We start from the raw sequence: 25,576 nt of genomic DNA, 5'->3' as shown, positions 1-25,576 counted from the left end.
ATTTTGGAACAGAGCCAAATATTATTTACACTGAATAAAATTTCGGTTCTCTGTGTGTCTTGTTATCCCCGGAACACTAAATTTTAAATTGTACTTGCAGAAGGCGTCTGCATGAATCCTCTCAATTTTTTTGTTCCACTATTCTGGTATTCTCACTAGCATGTCAATCACCAATTCCGTTTTCTCATTTCCTTGCTGGTGGTTCCTCCTAACCATCAAAGATGAAGGTAACAAAAGGGGAAAGAACAAAGATTCATGAAAGTGCTGTCGCTTTCACCTGAACGGAAAACGGTTTTTGTTGCATTTTCTACCGTTATCACGAATCTGGTTGATCCAAATGTCGAATGACAGGCAGTAGAAGGCCAAGACGACCAAAGGGCCAACCTCGTGAGAGGAAACTGATTGCAATGAGAAAAGTACCGTACCCTCGCACTATAAATGATCTGATATTGAACAGGTCAACTCCATTATTTTCGCTGAAGTGTATCAACGAAATGGTGTAAGTGAAAGTTAATCAAGCCTCTACGTTGAAAGTTTCCACAGTTGCAATTACTTTTTCTACGTTATCAGACCTTACAAAGCTGAATAAGACGGTTTGAAGTCTCAAAAAAACTCTCTGTGTTTAACTTTCAGTATTTTTACTGAACTTTTAGTTAAATGTTAATTGCACTAAATCTCCCCGAAGTAATTCATTTTGTAGTAGAGATGATAGTTCTTCGTATGATCAGAGTTATATCGGGAAAATGACCAACCAAACAAAAACGTTTGATCAGCCTTCAATTCTTTGGTTTGCAACTTGCTGAATCAGATTAGCTATTTCAAGTAAGTATTTTTGTAACAGGATTCCCTGAAGCCCAAATGACTTCTCAATTCTTCTAAAGAGACTCGGAAACCTTCCAATTTTTCAAGTACTTTACTTGAACCAAGATTCCACTCTCATTTTTCTATTCTTATTCTGATGATGTTATCCTGCACCCTCTCCTCCTCTGCTTCCCCCCCCTCTCTAAATCCCCACATCTTCCATAGTTCAATCCTTGTTGAGGGAATCAAGCCCCGCCCAACTTCTGCTCTCGTGCTAATCCAAGTTGCTCCACCCCAATTAATGGTGCGTCCCTCCATCCCTCCGCCCATTTTCGCACTTTTAGCCTCATTTCCTTTTCTGTCTCTTGTTTTCAAACTGAGTCATCACTTATTTCTGTTTCAAACAGTTCATTTCTACTGTTCCAGCACCATGGAAGAAAATAACTCAACATCAATTACTTGGCCTCTCATTGACTGGTGTTTCAATATGGAGATGTGGTTACATACAATGGCCACACAAAATATCTCAACGCAAATGCGTACCAAATATGCACATTACAAAGTGTTCAGGTACGTAATCGTAATCCATATAGCCTACGTCCATGATTTCGAGACAAAAAGTTCGAAACGAAAAATTATATCCGGCTCAAAACTCGGAAGTTAAAAAGAAGATATGAATCATTTGTGCTTCCTCCGAAAAGTCAGACTTGACCAAATGCAAATTCAAATCCGGATAGAAAATGACCTGTTTGGAACAAAATGGCGTTTCCGGAATTATGACTTTTTCTTATGTCAATAGGAAATAAGTAGTGTTTTCAGCTATCGTTATAACGGATTGCTCACATTGATGCTGACACTTCTTGGATTGACTGGAAGCTCACTTTTGTTGAAACAAGTAAGAAATTAAATGAATTCAGAGTGACTCATTCACGTGTTTATCTATTTAGATCTACGGATCACGAGTATTTTCAAAACGTCTGGCAGTGCACCTAGGAATGATTTGTTTCTGGGATATGCTATATTTACTTTGCTGTCTTTGTAAGTAAAATCAAAAAGAACATAAATGTTAATAATCTAGTTTCAGCAACATATTGTATCCCATCGTTGATCTACAGTGTTACCCCAATTTATGGACCATTCTCCTACATTCTATTCTTTTTACAACCATTCGCATCATTCTGTGTTTCATGTACTATCTGGCAAGTATTCGCTATTACACTGGAACGATATCTGGCTGTGTCTTCTCCTCTCGAACAACGTACTCGTAAAGCAAAGTTTGGAGTCGGCTGGATTTGTGTGGCGATTACCATTTGTGCATTCATACTCAATCTTTTGCCAGTTCCTTTTGAAAACGAGCTTGTAAGGGTTTCACTAATCTTTTTATGAGACAAGATTAATGGTTTCTTGGAATTTGAGTTCTAATTTCATTGTTCCAGGTCGACTGTTACGAAATCGTTTTTGATAGTAATGGAGCGCCAATGTTCAGGAATCATACCATGATGAAACCATATTTTGATGATAAAATTCGTATTTACAGATTTTGTGAGTTGAACTGTGAGTGTACTGTAACATTACTTATTTTTCTGTTTTAGTGGTTCATTTCTTCCCCGATCTATTGTTCCGTGCACCAACACCTATTATTGTCATTGGAACTATGACTGTCCGCACAATCCAGGCTTGCAGTCAGAGAAGTGTTGGAAATTTTCAAATTGGAATGAGGTTCAACAGAAATATGCCACTGCGGTTATCAGTAAGTTCCTTGTCTAGTAGCATTTGTAAATATATTATTCTGTTTCAGCTGCTTAATTTTAAATTTATTTTGTGCAACACTCTTTATATGTTTAACACTATTCTACTTGAACTTCTGGAATACGGAAATATGGAGTAAGTTCACCAACACATTGCCTTCGATTCAAATTTTTTATTTTTCAGCAACGGAGACTATGACGGTTATATTAACTCATTTTACTTGACCGATGCGTCCAATATGCTTCTTGTTGTGCATAGTGCCACCAACTGGCTTCTATTCTACAAGTTTCCAAGCTGCAGGGTAAGTTCAAGGGTCAACTTCTGGATTAAAACTTGATGAGTGTTTTTTGGTCTGATTTCTATAATGAGACATGTCAGCGCAATAATTAGTAGTCTGTGAGGCTTCATTTTATGGATGACGAGAAAATCTCTCTGCCTCTCTTTTTTCCAATATGTTTTCTGGTTTGTAACGTGTCTGGAGTAAACGAATGTAGTTTTGCGGACAATAATTTTTTCGGAACTTTGGTGATTCATGACGTCGGCAAAGATAGAAATAGTAGTAACAAATGAAAATAGCAATTTCTAATATACTAGAATGACTTGTTACAGAAGAAGGACTCTATCAGCATGACTTTGTCAACTTCAATCAAATATAGTTCGATCAAACATCGGGTTGCCGAACACATTAGCAAGCAAGTCAGTCCATTGGCATCAGCACTCGGTGTAGATATTATTCATAAAGTGAGTTGAAAGAAAATATATTGGAGTTTGTGAAACATTTTTGTTCTTCAATCTCCATTCGTTATTTTTTGGTTGCTATTTCTTAATTGAATGACGTTTTTACAGCTATGCGAAGACATCCCGGAGGTCAAAAGCATTATCCATGGGAAATTGGAAAAAGAGAGCGAGCAAAATGAACGAGAGACACTTGTCGGACTTGAATTCGGTCATTTCATTAGAGATGTCTTCAGATGGTTTGGAGACCGTAATCGTCGCGTTTCTAAAAAGATCATCTACAAACAGTATTCTGATGCAGCAATAAGAGGCAAAATCAATTTCAAAGCTCCAGAATGGAAAATAATCAGAACTACAGTAGTAGAGATGATTGTAACTCATTTGGCAGCACATGCTAAAGAGACAAATTCCAAAGGAGCCATCCACTCGAAAGCTGATATCGAAGAATGTGCAACACGAGTATTCAATCAAGTTCTTAGCGAAATGAAGAATGTGGCGTTATGTGCAAATGTTGAAGAAAAACAAAAAGTAAGAGAAAAATATCACTTCCGTAATACGAATACATGTAACATTTATTTTTTCAGGCAAGAGCTGAACGCTTTGTCAGATCGAACTCCACAACTACTGTTATGCCAATCTTCAGAGAGCCTCCGAGAAAGTCCCATTCAGTCTCAATGAGATTCCAATACTCAACTTCTGTAGATAGTGTGCAAATGTCGGAACAGCAAACACTTATCCATAAAGTCTAATCTATTTTTGTGTAACTTTGTTCTTGAACTCCGGTGCTCAGTTGCTTTAAGGGTGTCTTTGACCCAGTCTCACAAAGAAATCCATACAAACGTCTTATTTCATGTGTACTTCTATATTTTTCTTCTTCAATTACTTGAGCCTTTTCTTGTCAATCACTGTCCCTTTCAATCTTTTGCCAAAAACTACATTATTTGTGGATTTCGTTTTATTAATTTGTAAAATAAAGACTGAAAATACAAAAAAAAGAATTTCACTGACAAATTGAAACACAAAATACATAGTTTATCAAATAGGAAGAGATCACAAATTTCTGATTTGGAAAGAAAAGGGAAACTGAAAAAATTTGATCATTTGATTTTATTTTGTTTTATCAACCGGTGTTTTGGTGTACACTAAATAGTACCACCAGTAGAAGACGTTCCATACAAAGAATGCAAACGGGAATAGGTATCGGCATGACTTGTCAATTTTCAGTGCGTGTCGGGAATGGTTTGCTGAGATCTGCAACAAAATATTTACGTTGATATGAAATGACATATGTTGCTTGCCAATCAAGTATTACTGGCTACAAACTGTTTGTACTTTTATACAGTTTTTGTGGTTTGGTGAACAGATTCATGAGGAAGTCAATTATATGATGATTTCTGATCTAAACCGACTACTTGTTTCGATTACAATCTAAGCATTAGCAAGGGGTGAACCAATTGTGTTTTTGATTTATACAACTTTGATATTAGGTAGCAATATGTTCGTCAAATACTTTAAAGTTAATTTCCTGGGTTTCTGACTGAAGAAGCTTCGATTCCTTTCAAGATCATAAATCAAGAGCACTACTCATGAAAAACAACGTTTTCTGAGGAGTAGGACACAAACCAGAAACGATTTGTATTAACATGATTATATTGTTGTTTTCCTGTGTTTTACATTATTTAAATTTCAATCTTGTCAGGATTTGCTTATAAGTTACTTTTCAAAGTGACTAACAAACATGGCGAAGAGCGTTTCATAGTTCATCGACAAGCAAAGGAATAGTTCGAGTTTTCACCGTGTTAGACTCATGATAGATCAAGATTGGGTGCACATGTTCTCATTGCTCACTGAGTTCATATGGTCACTTCGCGATGTGTCATTGTGAATCCTAACACAAAAGATTTCAAAATTATTTCTTAATCTGCCGCATTTGATTTACGATACATCTGTCAGGTTACATCCAACAAATGTCGCAAGATCATAAAACCCTAGAAACCACTTCCTCTCATCATCATTGTTTACCTCAATTCGAGGAATTTCGTTCCTTGAAGGATTTGATAGGATTTGTCAGAAATTGTCATTGTTGAAGTATACAAATACTAATACTTGTTACGCAATTGAAGATTTTTTGACATTTTACCAGAAACATAACAGACAGATAAACAACTCAAGATTTGTTTGCGTGTATGGCGGTTGTTTGATAAATGTAAATGCCAATGGATTAGGAATGAAGTTGTTATTTCGAGAATTGTTCGGAAATTGTTGATTTCGAAATGGTGTGATAAGTTATATGAATGCTAAAACTAACAATGTAGGGGTCTAAACTGTTAGATAGGATCAGTTCCAAATATTTACAGAGGTACAGGAATTGGTTATTTCGAACATATCAAGCTAGATGTCACTTTCATTGTAAGAACAGGCTTTCATTGTTACAGGTCAATAAAATACCGCACCTGGAAATACGTGGCTGCCATCAAACTCTCATTTTGATTTGACTGGTTTAGACTCTTATCAATGTACTTCCTTGTTCCATTTGTTCCGTTTCTTTTTGGTTTTGTACTGAACTTTGTTTCCTCTGTAACAATATTTCCTGTACTAATCAGAAGCAGTTTTGTTAGATTACCTGAACTCGAATCTGCGTCATCCTTTCTACAGGATACATTATCATAGATCGACATTGCCATTCCTGGAATTTCTGTCTGGTTGGAATTGAAATTTTAATCCTCTATTATCTACCGTCATCCTCTTTTGCATCAAAGTCGAACTCGTTATCAATGAATTTTATTCTCTCGCTCAAAATATCCTGAACAGTGTCTGGCTTCCCAAAGCTTCTTGGGCTCTTTTCTGTCTTCAGTCCTGAAATTTGAAATTTGAAACTATTGTCTCTTCCTCTGTTATATGTGTTATCTCTCACAAGTATTAGTCAAAATATATCTCAATTAGTAAAATTTGTCTAGTTAGGATATTAGTGAACAGATTATAGATCTGTTTTGTGGAAAGATATTCCGGTATAATGGCGGGGTGAAAATAAGGGATTATGGAACTAAAGAGCGATTGGCTCGGAGACCAGAGTGGGTGGTTTGGGGAGATAAACCAAGGTAAGAAAATCAAAAGTATAAACGATTAACAGGAGTTAGTAGGGGAGGATAGTTGGGTTAGCACAAAGTTAGTATTACGACACAGTTACATATGAATAACAACAGGTTGACCAGGTTAGTGACATTTAACTCAAAATCAGAGGGAATTGTGGTGAGGGAGATGGTAAATTTATTTTGTATTGTTAATTTTGGTTACTGAAAAATTTCAAATCAAAATATTCAGTTAGCGAAATTCAATAAAATCCATCACTCATCAACGAAATCTAAAGATCTACACCTCTGTATCTGTTTCTACGGGGAGAAATCGCATTGCCGGCCCCTTCAAAAATGTCTCCGAACATTGCGGAGAAACTCTTACGTCCGTTTTCGGTTGAATAGGTACACCAGTCGTCGTTGAGTGCGTCCACAACGTTTCCGGCGGCACCTCCTGCAATCCGCATGCTTTCTTTGATGCCTCGAACCAAATAGTCCCTTGCTGGAATATTAGATTTGACCAAACTAAATATATTTAAACGTTCTGAAAACTTGTTCGTGTGTATTGGTGCACACTTCAAAGTGATAGAAAAAAGAAGTGGAACTGGAAATAAGACGGTATGGGTGCAAGAAACTATTTGGTTCGTGCGTGCAAAATCTGGAAGAAAATAAGATTGAACAGAGCTGAAAACATATAACCAATTAACAGTATAGAAGTACTACACAACGTGCAATCTGAAAATTGCATTCAATCCAGTGTCTTCAAACTCTTACTTCTTCCCGTCAAAACGACACTTTGCATTTTCTTCGCCATACTATCGAATTTCTCTGACTTTCGCATGTAGCTATTTATAGTTGCAAATTCCAAAAGTGCACAGAAGACGAAGAACATACACGCTGAAAGAAGTTGAAAAATGTGTATTCCCAAGTGGGCGTAAAATGTTCTTTGATACCTCCGTACCACAAGTCGATAGCTTTTGCATAGCTCACTTGGGGAAGTCCAAATCTGAGTCCGTTTCCCTAAAAAGATTTATTATTTTTGCAGAGACTGGAGTGAACTTGAGTTCTTCTAACTTACAAGCGTTGTAAGAGAAACTAAAGTTGTGAAACTGAGAGTAACACGAGCCGGGACAGCTGTAAACTTTGGACATTCACATGAGTTAAGTGACATTTGACCTACCTCGTCTGTCAATCCAGAATGATACCCAGGAAATCATCACAATTAATCCAGTAGGAATATATGATTGAACAAGGTTATATCCGATTGACCGAGAGAGATAGAGATTTCCAGTTAGGCAACTGAAGTCGTCTAAAAATTCAAATTTTAATTGTTTATTAGCATTCAAAAAGTTATTTTCCTACCTGATTTAAATGAGTCAGCTGTCAGAGCATATTGATAAGATCCATTACAATAAGCATTTGACACGTGTTCAATTTGGAATTCAGGTAGCCCAATTTCTTCATTGAATCTTACTGGATTCTTGTCAAACCAAGTTACATTCACTTGTTTTGCTATGTAGGCATAACTCAAAACTCGAATCGAACATAATTGTTGGTCCATTGGGTAATATCTCAGATTCAAGCTACAAGCCACTGTCAATGTGCATCTACATGAATATGCAACTGTCCCGTCCGGAGCAACAAAAAGGTTGAAATTGGGTACTGTAACCTCTTGGAAGCTAGCCTGTCTCGCATTAGCGAAGTACAAATCGGGAAGCCTCAAAATTTCAATTTTCGATCTTCAGTTTTACGAATCGCCACTCACCAAATTTGTTTTCGAATTTCATCATTGTTGATGAGCACATAGTCAGAAAAATTATGCGCCAGACGAGTGTCCTGCCACGACATGTAAACATATAAATCAACGTCAAACGACTGAAACATGATGACATAAGAACTAAAAAGATGTTGATGAATTACCATCTCTGACGATCGGAAGTTTCCTAAACTCTCCAAGTACATGCCAAGTTTAACACCAAGTGGAATAGAAGCATTTGCAGTTGGAGGTCGAGTATTCGATTGTTGGAGTAAGTTATAGATATTCGGTTGGGTTAGAGGGAATGAAGTTTGGACCAAAAATCTGAAATAAGTGAATGGAAATGATGGCTTACCATAATGCAACTCACGCAATCACCGCTATTCGAAACAAATAGAAACTCGATGGACGTTTCTTCATTGCCAATAGTTTTTGCAAACTTCAAGTCAGTACCTGAAAATATTTTGTAAATGATAGTATACAATCAGTAGTTAAACGTCAAAAAACGACAAAAACGGAAGCACAAAGGTTATGATGATGTACAAAACAATGGGTTGTTCTGAATTCGGTGTAGTGGGATGGAAGTAAATACCATCAATTATTCGTTGAAAACTGCACAATTTCATTAGGGGTTCTTTTTCTATCCGTTATTTTTTGAAGCTAAATGTGCATAGACACTTTTCTCCCTCAGTTGGAGTTCGCCTCGAGTTTTTTTATTGCAATTGGAACCAACTATTATGTTTTCAGAAAAAGTGGAACAACAAGAAATTTTGAGGGGCACATTTTGATATTTTTTTAAATATCTGAATAAAGAAAAAAGTTCAAAACTCAAAGATCGTCTTTGAAACATTCATCCTCTACTTTTAAAGATAAAGATAGACTAGAAGCGGTTCAATTCCCTTAAGATAGTTGCATCTTTAAGTTCATAAAACATGGAGATCTCTTTGCTCCTCAGGAAAATGTCTGTGCAGGGAAAAAAGCAAGAATGCAAGTAAAAACAAGAGTAAAAAGAATTATTATTATTCCATGAGTCGGAAGGTGAACGCAGGTGGGTTATTCTTTGTTTGTATAGATTTGTGTTGAGTCATTCACTAAAATGACTATCTCCCCAGAAAAAAATATAAGAAAAATAGAAAAGATAACTCGAACGGAAATCGTAAAACTTTTTGATGATGTTAGCTAAAATGAAATCAAAAGTAAACGGACGCAAAAAAGAACTTATGCTGTGCTCGAAATTTGATTTTCTTATGGAGGTTCTCTTGTCCGATTTCCTCTAGAATGCTTGCTACAGAATGGACATAGTAGTAGCCGTCAAATGTTTATGTTGTATGGGAGTTGGAAGAAAAAGTTGAATCTTTTCCCCAGAAAGAACAACAATTTTTCTAATTACAGGAAGACTACCAGGAGGCGAAATAAATATATTTTTGGGGGTACAAAACACAATGATTCTAAACAAGAGAAACCAGATGACTGAATTTCAGCCGAGTCCGCAGTCATCTGTCAAAGACACTCGAAGCTACTAATTATGTACATTTTGAATTTTCCCAAAACTTGATAACATCCATCCATAGTTGTTTAGAATTCTGTAAGGGCAGTATTGCTTGTAATTCTTCATACTAAATTATTTATTTTCAACTTTTCGGTATCTAACTGGATCAAAATAATATGATGTGTATAAACTTCAATACCAAAATACATACGTTCAAACTATGAAAACAAACTAGCTACTTTATACAAATCCCTAATGTTAGTACATATACTTTTTCTTTAATATGAAATGAAACAAAAATACAATGAGAGCTTAGAAATGAAATGAGACAAAAAAATGGAAAGCGATGCATCGGAAATGTGGTCCGTCCCGGACGGAGATGAAGAATTATAAGTCAAGAGCGCAGAAGCCGAAAAGGTTTTTTTTGACAGAAAGAACTGCATTTATATATAATCTCAAAAAACAGAAAAAATTATATGGTTTGTGTTGAAGTGATTTCTGAGAAATTGAAGTTTGGATGGTGAGAATAACAGAATTGTAAAGAATAGAGCTGGAATTGAAATCTTAGAAACACAGAATTTACTTCACAAGGCTGACAGATTTGAGAATTATCGTTTAACGAAATATCGGTAAGTAAGAATTTCTAGAAAATTGAGTACACAAGTAATTTTCGATGTTGAACGGGAATAAGAGAAACATAAAATGTCACGATGGATAACGTGTCGCATCTTGAATGACGGAAGGAAATGGACAGGAAAAGTAGGAAACATTTTCTTCTACTTTTTTACGCTCATCGGACCATTTTGTGTGTTGTTTACTCTCATTTCTAACTCTTTCCTCTTACATGCACCCAACTCCTCCTTTTAGCAGGAAGGGCGTAAACAGCAGGAGGTCGTTTTTTTGTGAAGATTTATTCGCATGGAAACTAACTGAGTTTGAGACCGAAAATTGGATAACTTATTGAGCAGAACATTGTCCTTCTGAGCTGAGTGAGGACTAATGGTTATAGAAAGTGGGAGAACTCGCTGAGCAATTCAATAAAAAACTGCAACATAATTTTCTTTCCGATGGTTAACTGAGAATCAGCAAACATATTACTAGTTGCTTTCTAAGTTGAGTTAGAAATGTTTTTATTGGTGTGCAATACACTGGAGTCTGGAAAATAGCTCCAGGCAGATATGCACATTCTTCTAAAAATATCTGCGTAAACATATCATATGCAAATCCACGTTTTTATTAGTTTCAATATTTACTAAGAAGATTTGAAACTACAGTCTAGGAATTCTTCAGATGTATGTATTTTCTCTAGACGTTTTTCTTCGAAGGTTTCCTATTTGTAGCATGCCAGATTTGCTTAATACTTAAAACTTCTTCAGTTGTTTCCATAGTTCTTACATGTCGAAATAGCCTTTCTCTTCTTATTCTTCAAACCCAAAAATCTCTATTTGTCACAATACTTCTACGAGATGGGACGGAAACTAGCAATTTGTTATTTGAGCTTCAGCCAAATTCTAAGGTGTGGAGAAAAGGATAAAGATGAAGAAAAAAGCAGAAACCGAAACTGAGGAAAATAAAATGGGAGAAACAGGAGATGGATCATCAAACACGCACTATTGGAAAAGAACAAAAAAGGGTATGAAGTGTGAAAAAAGAGGGCTCGGAGCCGGAAGCTTCTCTTGTTCTTTTATGTCTAAAATTGGACTTTCAATATACAGGAGTATATAGGGACAAGATGAAATGAAAAGACTTCCTGTTTCTAGAACGAATGTCAAACAACCCTACAATTTGAAAGCATTTCTTTGAATTAGAATTGTTCAATAAGAAATTGGCAGATTGAGGAAGAAGATGAAATTTCAGAATCGTGGGGGAAAATTGTTCCTGTCACATGCACACGTAGGAGCCAGAATTGTGAAAAGCTTAGTTGCTGAAATCAGTCAACTAAAGATTTCGGGTACAACCATACTGTAACACAAACATTTTTGAACTAGCCTATTATAAATTTCTGTATTGAACCACGTTCTGACTTTTTTCATCTACATTCACACTTTTGTTCCTCTAGTGGTTGGATTATGACACAGGGAAGACTCGAGAAAACATCCGCAGACTACATATCATTATCAGATGCTCTTCTGATCTCTACAATACTATTGCAACAATTATTGAACATTTCTTCCCGTTTTTCTGTCTCCGAACAGCTGGAGTTCAACCTATAATACCTTATTCATGGGATATGGGAAAAGCTTAACACACTCACATACACAAGACAGAAAAAACAAAAGAAAAATGAGAAGAGTGACACAAAATGTGTGAAATTGCTGTCAAGGAGACTCCGATACTAGGATACATCCCTCGAAATTTCCAATTCTCTTTTTTTCCTGCTTCGTTCGTTTGGAACAGCGGATCGGAAAACACACATTTTTGTTGAATCTGAATTTGGAAATTCAATTTGTGGAGAACTAGGTGGGAAGAGCTTTTTGCAGAAAGACAATCTAAAAAATCAAAATGAGTGAAACTTGAAACTAGAAGAAAACCTACCCGGAACAAAATGAAAACAGAACTCGGATGAAAGAAGAACAAAGAATATAAAAATAGAAACAAAAACTGGAAAAGAATAATAAGATCTTGACTTTTTTAGAATCACGTTCAAAGATAACAAAAATGGGACGAAGAACTCTATTCCCATGAGTGTTGTGAGTGGGAGATAGTGTATATGATTCATGATCTTCACGAAAGATGATGATTGTTCGGTGGCTTTAAACTTTCTTGGATGAAAACATTGATGGGGTGGCAAATGTGTCAGTTTGACGGATATTGACCTGGGAAGATGAATCACAAGAATATCATGTAGTTATTCTTGACAATTATTGAAGTGAATGCTCAATGAAAAACTATTTGAATTTTCAAAAAAACTAATAGAAAAAAACGAGATTTTCATAATTTCGAAATAGATCTCCGTGGTATTGAACGACTAAACAATAATGCAGATTTCAAGAAAAAAAATTTCTGAGTTTATTCAATAACTACCCCCTGTTCTCATGACTACAATTTTGAAATATTTACTTATCAAAATATATAGCTAAACTTCAGAAAACCCAGAAAACCTCAAGAATAATAATTCGTCGATAAAGTTTGGGATCTCAGCAAAACACAAACAAATGGCCAAAGAGTTATTGCATTCGCAGGACAACGGATAGATGTACGTGATTCAATGCTCCCGCATAATTACACATGAATTGAAATGAGTAAACTTCTGCTCTTATACCAATTGTTTTCTGCTCCTTGAAATGAAAGCAGCATCAAAGTTTCTGATCTACTAGCGACAATCAATCACTGACAAATGAACTTTGGGCAAGAGTTTAGTTTTGTGTCTCCCTCTACACCTCTCTTCATTTTTTGAAATGATACATGATATCTTTGTTGAAAATCAACGCGTCTTGCAGTTGGCACGGTTGAGAAACAAAAAAAAACGAAAGCGTGAAAATTGAACGCAAGCTTTTTTATTCCATTGAAAGTGTTTTCTCAAAATTGATATAAAGTCGATTCATTATAATTCAGAATTTATTTATTTTTTAAAGATTACATGAAATGGTTCTTGGCAATTCAGAATTGAAGAACGTAGCGATATTATGGCATCTGTTTATTGTTTTGGTGATCTGTAAAATACAATTATATATTTTTTAAACTTTTCGTGATTCAAGTCATACCCTTTTTTTTCCTTCAAACTGAGTGACTTTCTTACTGGAACTGTTTTCTTCTTTTTCAATTGTTCCTTGTTTTTCTTCAACACCTTGCTTTCCGCTTTCACCGTCTCAATTTCATTGACTTCTAAAACAAACAATTTATTTTCAACTGTTGTCCCATTCCGATCTCATCGGATAGTGTCTTTCGGAGCTCTACCAAAATATTTGGATCATTAACAACCACTTGCTTCATTGGGTATTGCTGTAACACAATGTTCACTTGTAGGTCAGTGATCTGATTTTTGAGTTGAGCAATTTCGTGATCCTTTTGTGCAACTAGAAACTGTGAAGCACGCGAGTCTTGTCGACAGTTGAATCCTTCTTCTTCCAGCTCAGCAATCTTTTTATTGGCTTGAATGACATTTGCCAAAAACACGATTTTGATCGCGTTGTGTGAACGTTGAGTGTGATCTGAAACAAATCAATTCTTACGAAGAGAATGGCATGAAATAAAAGAAAAACATTTTCAGAACCAAAGTGACACTGTGAGGGAGCCGCGAATTGGGAATAGAAAACAGATTAATAAACCGTTCGGCGCCCTCAAGCTGAGAAATTATGTCAAAAATTGAGAATTTGATGTGTTTCATGAAAAAAAAAGTATTAGAAAATGAATATGATATTATAGCTTCCATTATTTCAATAAACCTCTTCTCATCGATTCTCTGAACAAAGAGCCAACGTTTCAATGTATATTTTATGTTTTCAAAAAATCCTTCAAAAATTCTCTTCCCAAATTTTCTACTAGACCTCAGCAATTTTTGTCAGTTTGAGCAAGTATTGGGGAGTTCACATGGGTTACTATTGCACCTATTACCTTTTGCATGTCCAACAGATCAAATGATCCGTCTGTCGAATTTTTAAAGGCATAGGCGATTTTATCAGTCGCAATGTCCGCGTAATCCACTACTCTTCTGATGATATCCAGCAATTCTTTAGCTTTTTTGTATTTCGTTGTGTACTGTGTTCATTGATCCGCGTGGTTTGATAATTGGTTTCCTGAGGTTTTTGGCTCATCTGGGTGGCCACGGTTTGGCAAGATGGCAGCGGAAGTTTCTTGATGTGATGAGTCTACACGATAACCACCATCAGACATGTCATCCATACTCATACTGGCGATCCTCTTTTGCTACACGTTTCTTCTCCGGAGCTTGGGATCTAGCGGAGCACTGCGAATTGTTTTTTTTAGTTATGGGAGCTCCGTCATCTAAAAATCTTGCACTTTGATCTTACAAGTTCCAGATGTCAGACATACCTTCACCATCGATTAATAGATTTGCTCCGTTAAGCTCTGTATCCATATCAACCTTTTTAAATACGAATTGACAACAATTCCAATAGGACAGAATATATAATCGTTTGCGCAATCTGCAACAAAATTAAACTCGCTTTCTATTTCTTCGGTTTTTATTTTAGATTTTTCTGGGGTGCAGCGTCTTGTTTTTAATTGCATTGTTGTAGACATGGCCTGTGAATAACGGATGGTGAAAACATTTTGAATTCTTTGCGTCGATATTTCTTTCAAAAATGCAAAACAAGTAGGACTTAAAGGGTGGCACCCCGAACTGCCTAAAATAAGCACTGGCAGAACTGACTAGCATTAAGAACCACCATTTGGTAGTTCTACCAGTTCTAGCTCAAGCAGTTCTTATCCAGAGTAGCACCATTAGAAGTAAGAAGAAAACAGAAAGTATTGAATAAGATCACTTGGAAACTGAACTAAATGGAATTTCGAAAAAAAACTTTGAAGTATAAAGGATTTATTTTTTTTTAATCAAAGAACTGTAAATAACAAAAACAGACATTCACTATTACAGAAAAACTACACGCAGATTAAAACTATGTCCATAACGGACCCGTTTGAGAATCTTTCATAGAGTATCTTTAACAAGCTTTTTTCAGTTGCGCATTTTTTTCATCAGTTGATAATCAGAAGTATGCTACAAATTGAGCTAATAAGCAATCAACGGTGTATTGGAGGTAAACGAGCGATTAAGTAGGCCGGTAGTCACTCAGTACAGTAGTAACATTGATTTATTGACATTCGAAGTTTCTGAAATGAAATGCGGTGAAAATTTATACCCAGACACCAAATCTTACTTATTTGTGCCACGGCAATTTTTCTCCTGTTGGAGGGCCGCCCCAATCGTACAATGGTTTTCCTTTTGCCCCATCTTCCTTGCTGAGTTTCTTTTCAATTGCTTTTTCTTTCTCAGATGATGCCACTTCCGACTCTGTTGGAGAATCTTGAACAGGTTTGCGCTCGAACTTTCTACGAGCGTTAGGATTGCTGTACGTATACGTCATATCGCCTGGATATATCGATTTTGAAATGCTTATTGGAGGAGGAGGCTTATAGTTATATACAAATTTTCCAGTCTTCGGCTGAGTTGCAGGGTTTTCAACGGTACAATACCCATTTCCATTGGATGTTCTCTCCTCTGGCTTGTTTGAGCCTGTTGTTATTTTCTTTTGCTCTTTTAGGGAATCTTGCCAACGACTTGTTGACGGACTTGATGTAAATGGCTTATTATAAGAAGGTTTTGTATACGAAGTTCCTTTTTTATTGAATTTCTTCTCTTGTTCTTTTTCCAAGCCAGTTGCCGTTTCACGTGATTTGTCATCTTTCTTTGATTCTTTATTAGTCTTTCTCTTGACTTGTTTTGGACCAAGAGGATCAAACTCTTCACTCGAATCAATTTCGTCTGTTTCATCTTCATAGTTTGATGATAAATAAGAGCTCTCATGTGAGTCTACGTCTTCATCGTAAAAACTATTATAATTCCATACAGGTTGTTCATTTTCAAAATTTCTTTCAGATTCTTCTACCTTTTTCTCTTTTCTTTCCGGTTCTTTCCAATCATTTGCAGTCAAATTCTGACTATTATCTGTAACAAAAATCAAAAGTTTATATTTCAAAATGTATCGAAAAACTCACATTGTTCTATCAGATCCTTTGCGTAGTGTTCAGAATCTTTCATAACGTCCACAACATTTCCCCTCGTATGCAAAGCTATTGTCAATTTGCTGACTGTGAGTTTTAGCGCATCAATCTCCTCATCTTGACTGTCGATCTTTTTCTGCATTTTCTGGATTGTCTCATTAATTTCGGCAAAACGCTTTTTGAGTGCAATGTCGTTCATACTGGCGGTCTTCTAAACGTTTTCTCATATTCGCCAAACGTTTAGAAATATAAACTTACTTTTTCATGGAGAATCTGCACAGAAAGGACGGAATGTGTATCGGTTTTCGAAAAAGCCGTTGTTATTGCAAGCCAAGTCTGAAAATCACAAATATTGTTTAACAAAAATGTTTTATTGATAAAAAGCGAATTGGAAAAAATTGTTACCAGTGAAATTCAAATGGAAAACTGAGGAACGTTCGTGTGTTCCAAACGGCCGGGTCTCGAAACGAAAGGGCAACGCGAGGCGAGATAGTATGGTAGAAGCGAAAAGAGAGAAAGAGAGAAAATTGTCATTCTATTCGTGAGGGTTCTAATTGTTACGGGAGGGGGAGGGAGTACAGAAACAGCATCGTTTAGGGCGAAACACTTACGTGTGACTATGAAACGAAAGCGTTGGGGAATTTACAGAGACTTTTGTTCTGCATAGACAGAGGTATTTCTGTTCCGAATACATGTTTCTCCCAAAAATGTTGTTTTGAGAACAAAAATATGATTGAATGTAAAATTCCTCTGAAAGTGAGCGAGTTATTACTCTTGTTCCATTTGAAAAAATATATCAGTTTTACCTCTGAAACATGCTAATTTTTCCCATCCATTGTTGCCAAAAATATGTTTATAAAATAAATTGTGAATGTTCACAGGTTCAAAAAAAACACGATCACTTGGAAGTTACGATGAGCAGAAACATAATCCCAGAAGGATAGTCACAATAAAAGTATTAATTATGAAAATTTGTGAATATAGAAATGAGATTGACTGAAACATTGAAATCTTTTGATGGATGTCACCCAATGAAAAATGATTGCTTGGAGATAGAGATGACAGAGAAAAAGTGTATATGAAGCTAGTTGTAAAACCAAAAAATACAATAAGATCCGTCAGAGTAGCGGGGCAAGTGGATGAATATAGTTAATTATGATGTTGATTAGAAAAGGAGTGATAGACGTTGGTGTGAAGAGGGTATCGTTTGAAGAACGATAATGTGAAGCTTGGTTGGAAGAAGCAAAGTGTAAATCCATCTGAATTGTAGGATTGGTGTGGAGCATTCATCACTTTCTGCAATAATAATAAATCAAATTTTGAAATTCAGAATGTTGTGCTTACCCTCTCTTCAGAGCTGCTTGTCGTAAAGACTTGCGAACAGGGCCACTTGTTGATGGAACCAATCCATCCAACTGATTGCGTAGCTCGGCAGCCTCCAACATGTACTTCTCTGTCAACGCCTTCTGTTTCTCCAGTTCCAAAGTACGCGCTTCTTTCAATAGACGTTCATGTTCAGTCTCCTGTCGAGAAACGGCAAGTTCCTGTCTTGCATTTTCGAGTCTTCTATTAGTGTCTTCAAGTCTTCGATACTGCGAATCCATGATATTGTCCATTCTGTCGATCATTATTTCATTCTCCTCGATTTCACACTCGTGATCAAAGTTTTCCAACTCCAAGTCATCGATGCGGTCCAGAAGCTCATCATGAAGGTTTTCTTAAATCATAGAAATTCCATTTTCACAATACCGTCAAAGTTCAACTCACCCAGTTGGCGCTGCACTTCGCGTCTCTCACGTTCCTGAGGTCCTACAACTTCTTCCTGTTCTGCTTCACGAGCACGTCTTCTCTCATTAACTCTCCGACCTTCGACAATGAGTCTTTCACCAAATGCTGGTCCCATTGGATTACGACCTCTTATTTGAGCAAGCAGAACGTGTGCTGGTAACTGCGCTCCACGTGGAGGAGCAAATAATTCTCCGTGTCTAGCGGGTCTTGCACGTCGCAAAGCATTTCTGTCGATTCCAAGAGGTCCTGAAAAATAGAATGAATAAATTAACATTTGAGTCAAACTATCCAATTTTTTTTCAATTTTAAATGAAAGTAGGAAAGTATCACTGCATTTTTTTTCTGTTTTACTATTTTTAATAATGATTGTCTGGCCTTTATTACAAATGCTTTTTTTTCAACGAGATATCCTCTTTCAAGAGTCGTATCTTTTTACCCTGAGGCATTCCGTGAAGCAACGGAAACATTGGATCGTTTGGTCTCGGACGTCTGCGGCGTTGAGGTGGAACGCGGGGCACAGGTGGAACTCCTCTCAAGAAATCATCATCTGAAAAAAAATCTGATAAGATTTGAGGTTTTTGTAGCCGAAAATAATTTGACCCAAAAAATAACATTTTTTCGCCTAAAAAACGACGAAAACCCGAAAATACGAAAAAAACATTTCGGCAGCAACCCTGGTTCAGACCGCCGGCTATCTTTACTATACCTAGTAATGGTCTCACTCTTGGAGGCCTGGCGAACATTGGTGCATCATTTCTTCTAGCACGTGGAACTGGGGCTCTCATCATTCCTGGGGGTTCATTGCGTGGAGCTGGAGGTCTAAAAGCTCTTGGAGGTTCGGGTCCGAACATTCCTTGAGGATCGGGTCTGAAAACTCCTGGAGGTTGCAGATTCAGCCTTACTATAGGTTGATTGGGTGGATTCATATTGCCTGCAACATTGATAAATATCAATAAAAAACACTGATTTGAAATTTGAATTTAAAATTTGAGATTAGAGAAACAACGGTTAATCCATTTTTAAGTGCGTTATCCTATCTTTAAAACATATAAACTTGACTTAAATCAATTTTTGCCAAATATTGCTCGAAATTCGAAGTTTTAGATCAAATTTAGAAAAATGAAACAGGAAATTCGGAAGAGGATTACACTATTATTTTCAAAACTTCTTCTCATACGGAAAGGTAAAATGATAGAAGGAACAAGAATCAATACGACGAAAAACGCTGTTGGCGTGTATGGACGAGAGACACAGAAAAATAAATCTGCCGTTCCCCAGAGAGCGCGTTTGGCATACACACAAATATCGATTTCCGCCCGCCAGTCCACCGCCACCAGCTAGACAGTCCTTATGGTTTATGACTGTTTCTTTGCTCATACCATTGTTCTTCTGGGAATTTGAATATCACGGGAATGTAATATTCTTGCAGAGACCCAAGTGTCATGGAACAAACGCAAAAAATATACAAGTACGAGTTCTCGTAATTACCAGATTGAATATCAACGATTTTGAGCGATTCAAGAAAATAACTGGATTTTAGTAGGAATACTCAAATATGGTGTATGATAATCATGGATGACGAGTGTACTTCGAGCATAAATTTTTTTTCGACAAGAAGAGACGAAAAAACATCCGTAGTTGAAGGAGAGGCAGAACATATGAAATAATAGAAAGAGGGGCGGAGATATTAATATCACATTCGAAAAAGTTTGAAAAGAATGTTATGTCCAACTAAATTTTCAGGATATCATTTGGGCGTCATTGTGGGTCACGGATAACATCAAGATATCGTCAATGTCATGAAATTCATATACAAAACACGTTGAAAATGAATCAATTCAAACTTACTAGTTCGTTCATAATACATTTAACTTTTTTAGAAACAAAACATCACTCATGTCTAGCACTTACTGGAAGAAAAAATACATGTTTTCAATTAAAGAAAATTGAGAACATTGAAAACTTCAAAAAAGTAAAAATAATGTAGAATGTTAACAAATTCAAGATTAAATATCTTGAGGTAAGACTATGAAAAAATGATGAAATGTACGTTCAGAACTAAACTCCCGAGTCACGTGCAACAAACAACAAAATTCACGAACCAAGACATCTGTGATTGTTAAAATCTTCAAGTTATACAGTTTTGAAAAAAATATCATAACCAAACTCGCGTTATTGTGCTGAGAACAATTGAGGAAGACTGCAGAAACCAAAAGCGTTTGAAGACAGTGTACAGAAGAAGCGAAAATCAGAACGTCATACCGTCTGCTACATAATAATGCACAGAAGATGGATCGGAGTATAAATCTAATGATTCTGGTCTTGTGAAGAAGATAACATTTTAAATTAAGTTGAATTTACATGCTAACCTGGGCAACAATAAACAAATGAGTGGAAAGAAGATGAGAAACAATCGTAATGGGAACTTTCAGATACGTGGTATCGAAAAGCATTCTTCTGGCAAGCAACCGCCTGAAAGTTCTGTAGAATTTTCGAGTGATGACCAAATGGCACCAACATGCGGACGAAGCCAAATCTATTGGAAAAGTTGTTGTGGTTTTATCTTCGGTATCCCGTTTTCATTCTGTCCCAAACTGACATCGATAAACGTTATCTTATAAATTAACCAGTACGAAACAAAGAAATCGCGTCATTACAAACTTCACCAATAATCAACAAACGATCAATTTCATAGAGAACCAAAGTCCTCATTTGACCTCTATCATGTTGTCACCACTGGTCTTCCTTTCTAATTTTCTCTTGATACCGGTCGCTATTTCTACGTTCTCATATCGTTCCTTTTCTTCTTCATTCTAGTTGTTTTTGTTGTTTATACTTTCGGTGTTTTTGTATTCTTTGTCAGTATTTTTTTGTTTTACGTATAAAATTAGATTGAGTTTATTGAACCTATAAATTGATGAAACGAATCCATATGAGTTGCTTGTTTAGTAATTTTCAAATTCTACAATTTCGAAAATGAGTGCTTTGAACAATCAAAATTTCAGAGTTTGCTCCAAAACAATAAACAGAGCTCGTTAGCAACAAGACTGGTCTGCAAACATAATCACATCAATAATTTTTAATTAAAAACGTCAACGGGAGGAAGCTTCGGAAAAACCAAACAATCCAGTCGTTTCAGTGGGAAAAGATGTCAATGTCGAACGATTCGAAGAGCTACTTCATTATTGAAATTAATATTAACATAAGCCTGACAATTGCGTTAGAAAAAGGCGCGTAAACCTGGAATCAAATCGTGATCCGATGAAATTACCAAAATCTTTCATCTACTTTCTGGGACGTGAAACTGGAACTGTGTTTATCCATTCATCTGAAGACGTACTTGAGGTTTATTGTTTTCTAACATCTCCTGCTTAGCCATAAATTCCAATATCTATTTCTGAACTTTTATGTTTTTATCACCTAACTCGCATCCTATGTGAACAATTGAAAAACCAAAATTGTGACCAGAAATTATATGTGTAAGAGCGTGAATATTGATAACCATGGCAACCTACTCTCTCAGGTCCTTTCCTATCATAAACATCCTACTTATTTCAATAGACCTTCTCAAACTACGAGTTTCTCTGCCATATTATTTTGTGCGCTCTAGCGAGCCATTCTAAAATTAGGTTCATTGCCTCTTTCTAGATTTTCGAATACACATTTCTGAATAATACTCTCCTTTTCACTTCTTTCTCAATCAGATAGTTTTATTTTGCAGATCTCGATAATGCCTAATGATCACGATGACCATCCAGAATGCAACAAAGAATTAGTGAAGCAAATTAAAGTTCAAGAAAAAATAATCGGTCAGCTGAAAGAACGCATAAACTTGCTTGAAACAATCAACACACAGAAGAGCTTGGGTGATGAAATTGCAGTAACATTCTATTGTTTGGTTTTGGGGGAGCTGACCAGAATTCTCAAAAACAGTGAGTTATTTCTCAAAAATAACTAGTTTGTCAAAAATAACTCGTTTCCAGAAGAGGATGAAATCCGTGAGAAAGACGAACAACTGACAGCGGCTCTCAAATTGATTGACTCTAGGAGAGGAACACCGCCACAACTACATGACGACGATCAATTGGATTAAACTTTCACTCATCAGTTTCTCCGTATTTTTGATATTTCACGACTGAACTATACTTGCATTTTAACATGTCCTTTTTTTCTATTGTTTCAAATATTATTTTGAACTCCAAAATTATATTTGTACTTACCATTTCTTCCGTTAGCTTCCATAAGAAGTCCTCACACTAATTTTAATTTTTCTATGAGCTTTTTATGACTTTCTCCGTCCCCTTTTTTTTCATTTCTTGTCTTTTATCTTGTTCACATGTTATTTGAGAAACAAAATGAAAATGGAATCCAACTTATTGGTATGTCGACAGAATAACAAAAAGTGTCAAACTTCATATTGTCCCCACATAGTGAAAGAAAACGCCATGCTTCTGTCTAAAGAAAATACCTTATCTACTTCTGCGACAGGCAACTTCCTTCAAAAACAACGGTAATCATACAACTGGTAACAAATTTCACATGTTTTTATCAGAAAATTTAAATTATGTGAGACATTAAAATTTATAAAAATTAGTCACATACAATAAAGATTGTAGAATAATATGACAAATAAATGTACTGGAAAAACAGAAAACAAGTAGAATTGAATTCAATTGTGGACGCAAAACTGTTATTTTGCTATCCAAAGCTAGCACAATTTTTGGAAACTGAATACTGTTCTAGTCTGTATGATTTTTTCCAAGAAGATTTGCTCTGGGACCCAGTAATGTTCTGGCTTAAATCATTTTTTTTTATGAACTAAGTTTAGCAATTTCATTACAAACCTCTCTCAATCACTTTTTTCAGATTCCCAATTTCATTTTGTTTTGCGTTACTATCTTCAGAAATGCTCAAGTTGATGGATTTCTGGTGGTCAATTTCTGCAAAAAGTTTAGATTTATCTAGGATTGTTTCAAAACTAACCTGTTTTAAATGTCTCCTGCTCTCTTTCTTGCCTGTGTTTTAGGAGTGCAATTTCTTTGTCTTTTTCCATCAAATTGCTTTCATAAACAGACTTCAACTCTGGAAAATGAACAGTTTTCAATGTGAACATTGTAAAAGAACTTACATCTAACAAATATCGGTAGCTAATCATAATTTTTTCAAAAAATTCAAACTAACCTTGGGTTTGAACCATACTTTTTTCAACTTGTTGCTGGAAAGAAGCAATTATTGCATCTTTCTCCAAAATGCGCTCTTGGTATGAAGTTAGGAGATTCATATGCTTCTTCATAATTTCCTGAAGTGACTGCTTTGTTTCTTTGTTACAAACATCAACTGATGCTTCAAACTGTTGTTGGTTGTTCTTGATGTCTTGTAGACCTAAAAGTTTTAATTTGAGCTTACAACTTTGGTGAAAAATTGAACCAAAATTTTATCAGCCAGTACTCCAAAAAGTGAACGAAGCTCAAGAAAAGTTTTTGTGGTGTTTAAACTCACTTTGTTCAACAGAAGCGACTTGGTTGTGAATAATACCAAAATTACTAATTGTCGAACAATGGAAGCCAAAAAAAGTTCGATTGGAGACCAATATTGAGTCTCTGATGTTGCTCGAAGCTGTAAAAGTGTATTGTGTAAAATCGAAAACTGCTCAAAAAATTACTCTTACATTCTTCGATTGTTTTATCGAGCTTATTGGTGACATTCGTTTCGGCTTCTTTTATTGTTTTGTTCATTTTTTTGTCGTGTTCACTCACCATCCTTGACAGCAATGCAATTTCTGTAAAAATATAGTTAATTTGACTGTTGAGTACCAGCACAAGTAGTTATGTTCTTGTTACCATCTTGGGTTTGCTTCTGCATTTTGATGGTTTCCATATCTGAAACGTAAGACTTGGTTAAAAACGTTCGAAAGTGAGTCTACACCAACCACGGTTTCTTTGGTCCGTAAGAACCTTAATTGTTTCTTCTTGTGTAGCTATTGTGCGATACATTTCCTCATGTTTTCGGATCAATTCTAGAAAGAGTCTGTTATGAGTAAAAGTAATAAGTGGAAACGTAACCATTTGCAGCGCTGAAAATGAACGATAGGTTTGCAAGTGGCAATTCGGAAGATCCGGGAAACATTGCGAGATGAGGTAGAAGTGCAGGATCTTCAATACAATTTTCTGTTTTATTTTTAGGAACTTTCATAAAAAGTATTTAGTCAAATCAATTTTGATAAATATCAGTTATTATACTCACGAGGACTTATTGGCGATGGATGTGCATTTATCGGGAGATCTGTTATTGGTGTGGGAACTCTTTCTGGATAGTAATCTGGCGTTTTTAAACCATTGACACATAACTTTCTTTTCAGTGGACGAAAAGCACTTTTCTCTTTACTCGGCTTCATTATGAATTTTCTCTGTAAAAACAAAACGCTGAACACTTTAAAGCTGAGTCGAATACCAAGATGAAAAAATAACAGCTATAAGAAGAAATGTGAAAACGCGACAATGGAAGATGAATAAGTCAAATGGTTGAAAATATGGTGAAGGAGAGTCACTGAGAAAGTCATAAAGAGCAACGAAGACTGTATCACATCGAGACTTCAGACAAATTTTCTTTTGATTTATGTTCTCTAAGACTCCCAGTAAAAGTCTGCGACCTAACGCACCATCAGCAAAAGACAACTGTTCAGTGTGAAAAAGTCGACAGATTGGAGAGAAAATGAAAAGAATGATAAGAGAAATATTGAAACTTAGAATAGGTTAGAAAAATATGTGATATGGTTCCACGCAGTTTATGTGGAATAACGAGAGTTTAGATTATGAATATCAACGAAATTCAATAACTTTGTGGAAAAATTGATGATAGTTCACGATTGGTTAAACATAAACAAAAACTGTGAGGGATAGGGACCCAATAGTTACACCATGAGAGATACGGGATGAAAAATATCGGATAAAGTTCACATTTTCATGTGAGGAAAGACATTGTCCCGGGCGTTTCTCACTACAGAGAAAAATGAAAAAGGGTAGTAGCAATCAATTCATGAAATGATAAGATAAGAAAAATAAAAAGTGTTACACAACGCATATTGGAGAGGAATTCACTTTCGGTTCGTTTTTGATTCTGCAGAAGTTCGGTTTTGTGTTTCCTTGAGTGTGATTAGTCGTTCGGGAACATGAACATTCTTGGAGAGAAACATTAACGCCAGCACTTCAAAGATTCAAAGAAGAAGACACATACCTGTTGAGTACTTTTTGAACAAAAATCTCTATGACTAGGATACTAGACCCAGGAAATTGAATTGAATCTTTTGAATTATTGTTGTTTTTTAGTACAGAGGGGTCCAGTGTCCAATTTTCGGATATAAGACTATCACTATGTTTCACGTTTCATAATTTCAACATGAGTCATTCTGAAAATCTCACTAAAAACAAATGAATAAATTCTATACTGACACAAAACATGAAATAAATCACGAAATAAAACATTTTAACAGTTCCGTATTTAAGAGCA

The 25,576-nt window shown here is 35.9% G+C and overlaps 6 protein-coding genes across 6 annotated transcripts; 2 read left to right on the top strand and 4 right to left on the bottom strand.

Moving 5' to 3' along the window:
* Positions 1-1,231: 1,231 nt before the first annotated feature.
* GCK72_023584 (uncharacterized protein) lies at positions 1,232-4,034 on the top strand (the record flags this gene model as incomplete). The annotated part of the gene is made up of 11 exons (XM_053735456.1): positions 1,232-1,371; positions 1,621-1,696; positions 1,749-1,839; positions 1,886-2,160; positions 2,238-2,343; positions 2,394-2,551; positions 2,600-2,685; positions 2,734-2,851; positions 3,160-3,291; positions 3,397-3,813; positions 3,870-4,034. The coding sequence occupies 11 exons, from the start codon at positions 1,232-1,234 to the stop codon at positions 4,032-4,034; spliced, it is 1,764 nt and encodes a 587-aa protein (XP_053579022.1).
* A 358-nt stretch (positions 4,035-4,392) lies between these two features.
* GCK72_023583 (uncharacterized protein) lies at positions 4,393-8,532 on the bottom strand (the record flags this gene model as incomplete). The annotated part of the gene is made up of 13 exons (XM_053735455.1): positions 4,393-4,536; positions 5,739-5,860; positions 5,909-5,971; positions 6,022-6,141; positions 6,742-6,858; positions 7,131-7,253; positions 7,310-7,376; positions 7,435-7,490; positions 7,537-7,665; positions 7,719-8,074; positions 8,122-8,231; positions 8,277-8,436; positions 8,483-8,532. The coding sequence occupies 13 exons, from the start codon at positions 8,530-8,532 to the stop codon at positions 4,393-4,395; spliced, it is 1,617 nt and encodes a 538-aa protein (XP_053579021.1).
* A 6,906-nt stretch (positions 8,533-15,438) lies between these two features.
* GCK72_023582 (uncharacterized protein) lies at positions 15,439-16,424 on the bottom strand (the record flags this gene model as incomplete). Its single annotated transcript, XM_003109675.2, has 2 exons — positions 15,439-16,226; positions 16,277-16,424. 2 exons carry the CDS (start codon positions 16,422-16,424, stop codon positions 15,439-15,441), a joined length of 936 nt encoding a protein of 311 aa, XP_003109723.2.
* Positions 16,425-17,622: 1,198 nt separating this feature from the next.
* GCK72_023581 (uncharacterized protein) lies at positions 17,623-18,996 on the bottom strand (the record flags this gene model as incomplete). The annotated part of the gene is made up of 4 exons (XM_003109573.2): positions 17,623-17,999; positions 18,050-18,316; positions 18,507-18,617; positions 18,777-18,996. 4 exons carry the CDS (start codon positions 18,994-18,996, stop codon positions 17,623-17,625), a joined length of 975 nt encoding a protein of 324 aa, XP_003109621.2.
* A 2,804-nt stretch (positions 18,997-21,800) lies between these two features.
* On the top strand, positions 21,801-22,163 carry GCK72_023580 (uncharacterized protein; the record flags this gene model as incomplete). Its single annotated transcript, XM_003109698.2, has 2 exons — positions 21,801-22,002; positions 22,054-22,163. 2 exons carry the CDS (start codon positions 21,801-21,803, stop codon positions 22,161-22,163), a joined length of 312 nt encoding a protein of 103 aa, XP_003109746.2.
* Positions 22,164-22,809: 646 nt separating this feature from the next.
* GCK72_023579 (uncharacterized protein) lies at positions 22,810-23,947 on the bottom strand (the record flags this gene model as incomplete). The annotated part of the gene is made up of 7 exons (XM_053735454.1): positions 22,810-22,865; positions 22,915-23,010; positions 23,054-23,152; positions 23,252-23,452; positions 23,570-23,686; positions 23,739-23,849; positions 23,911-23,947. 7 exons carry the CDS (start codon positions 23,945-23,947, stop codon positions 22,810-22,812), a joined length of 717 nt encoding a protein of 238 aa, XP_053579020.1.
* Between the last annotated feature and the right edge of the window lie 1,629 nt (positions 23,948-25,576).

Source organism: Caenorhabditis remanei, chromosome X (genome assembly GCF_010183535.1).
Source record: "Caenorhabditis remanei strain PX506 chromosome X, whole genome shotgun sequence".
Classification (NCBI taxonomy): Eukaryota; Metazoa; Nematoda; class Chromadorea; order Rhabditida; family Rhabditidae; genus Caenorhabditis; species Caenorhabditis remanei.
This window is presented reverse-complemented; position numbering and strand designations above follow the sequence as displayed.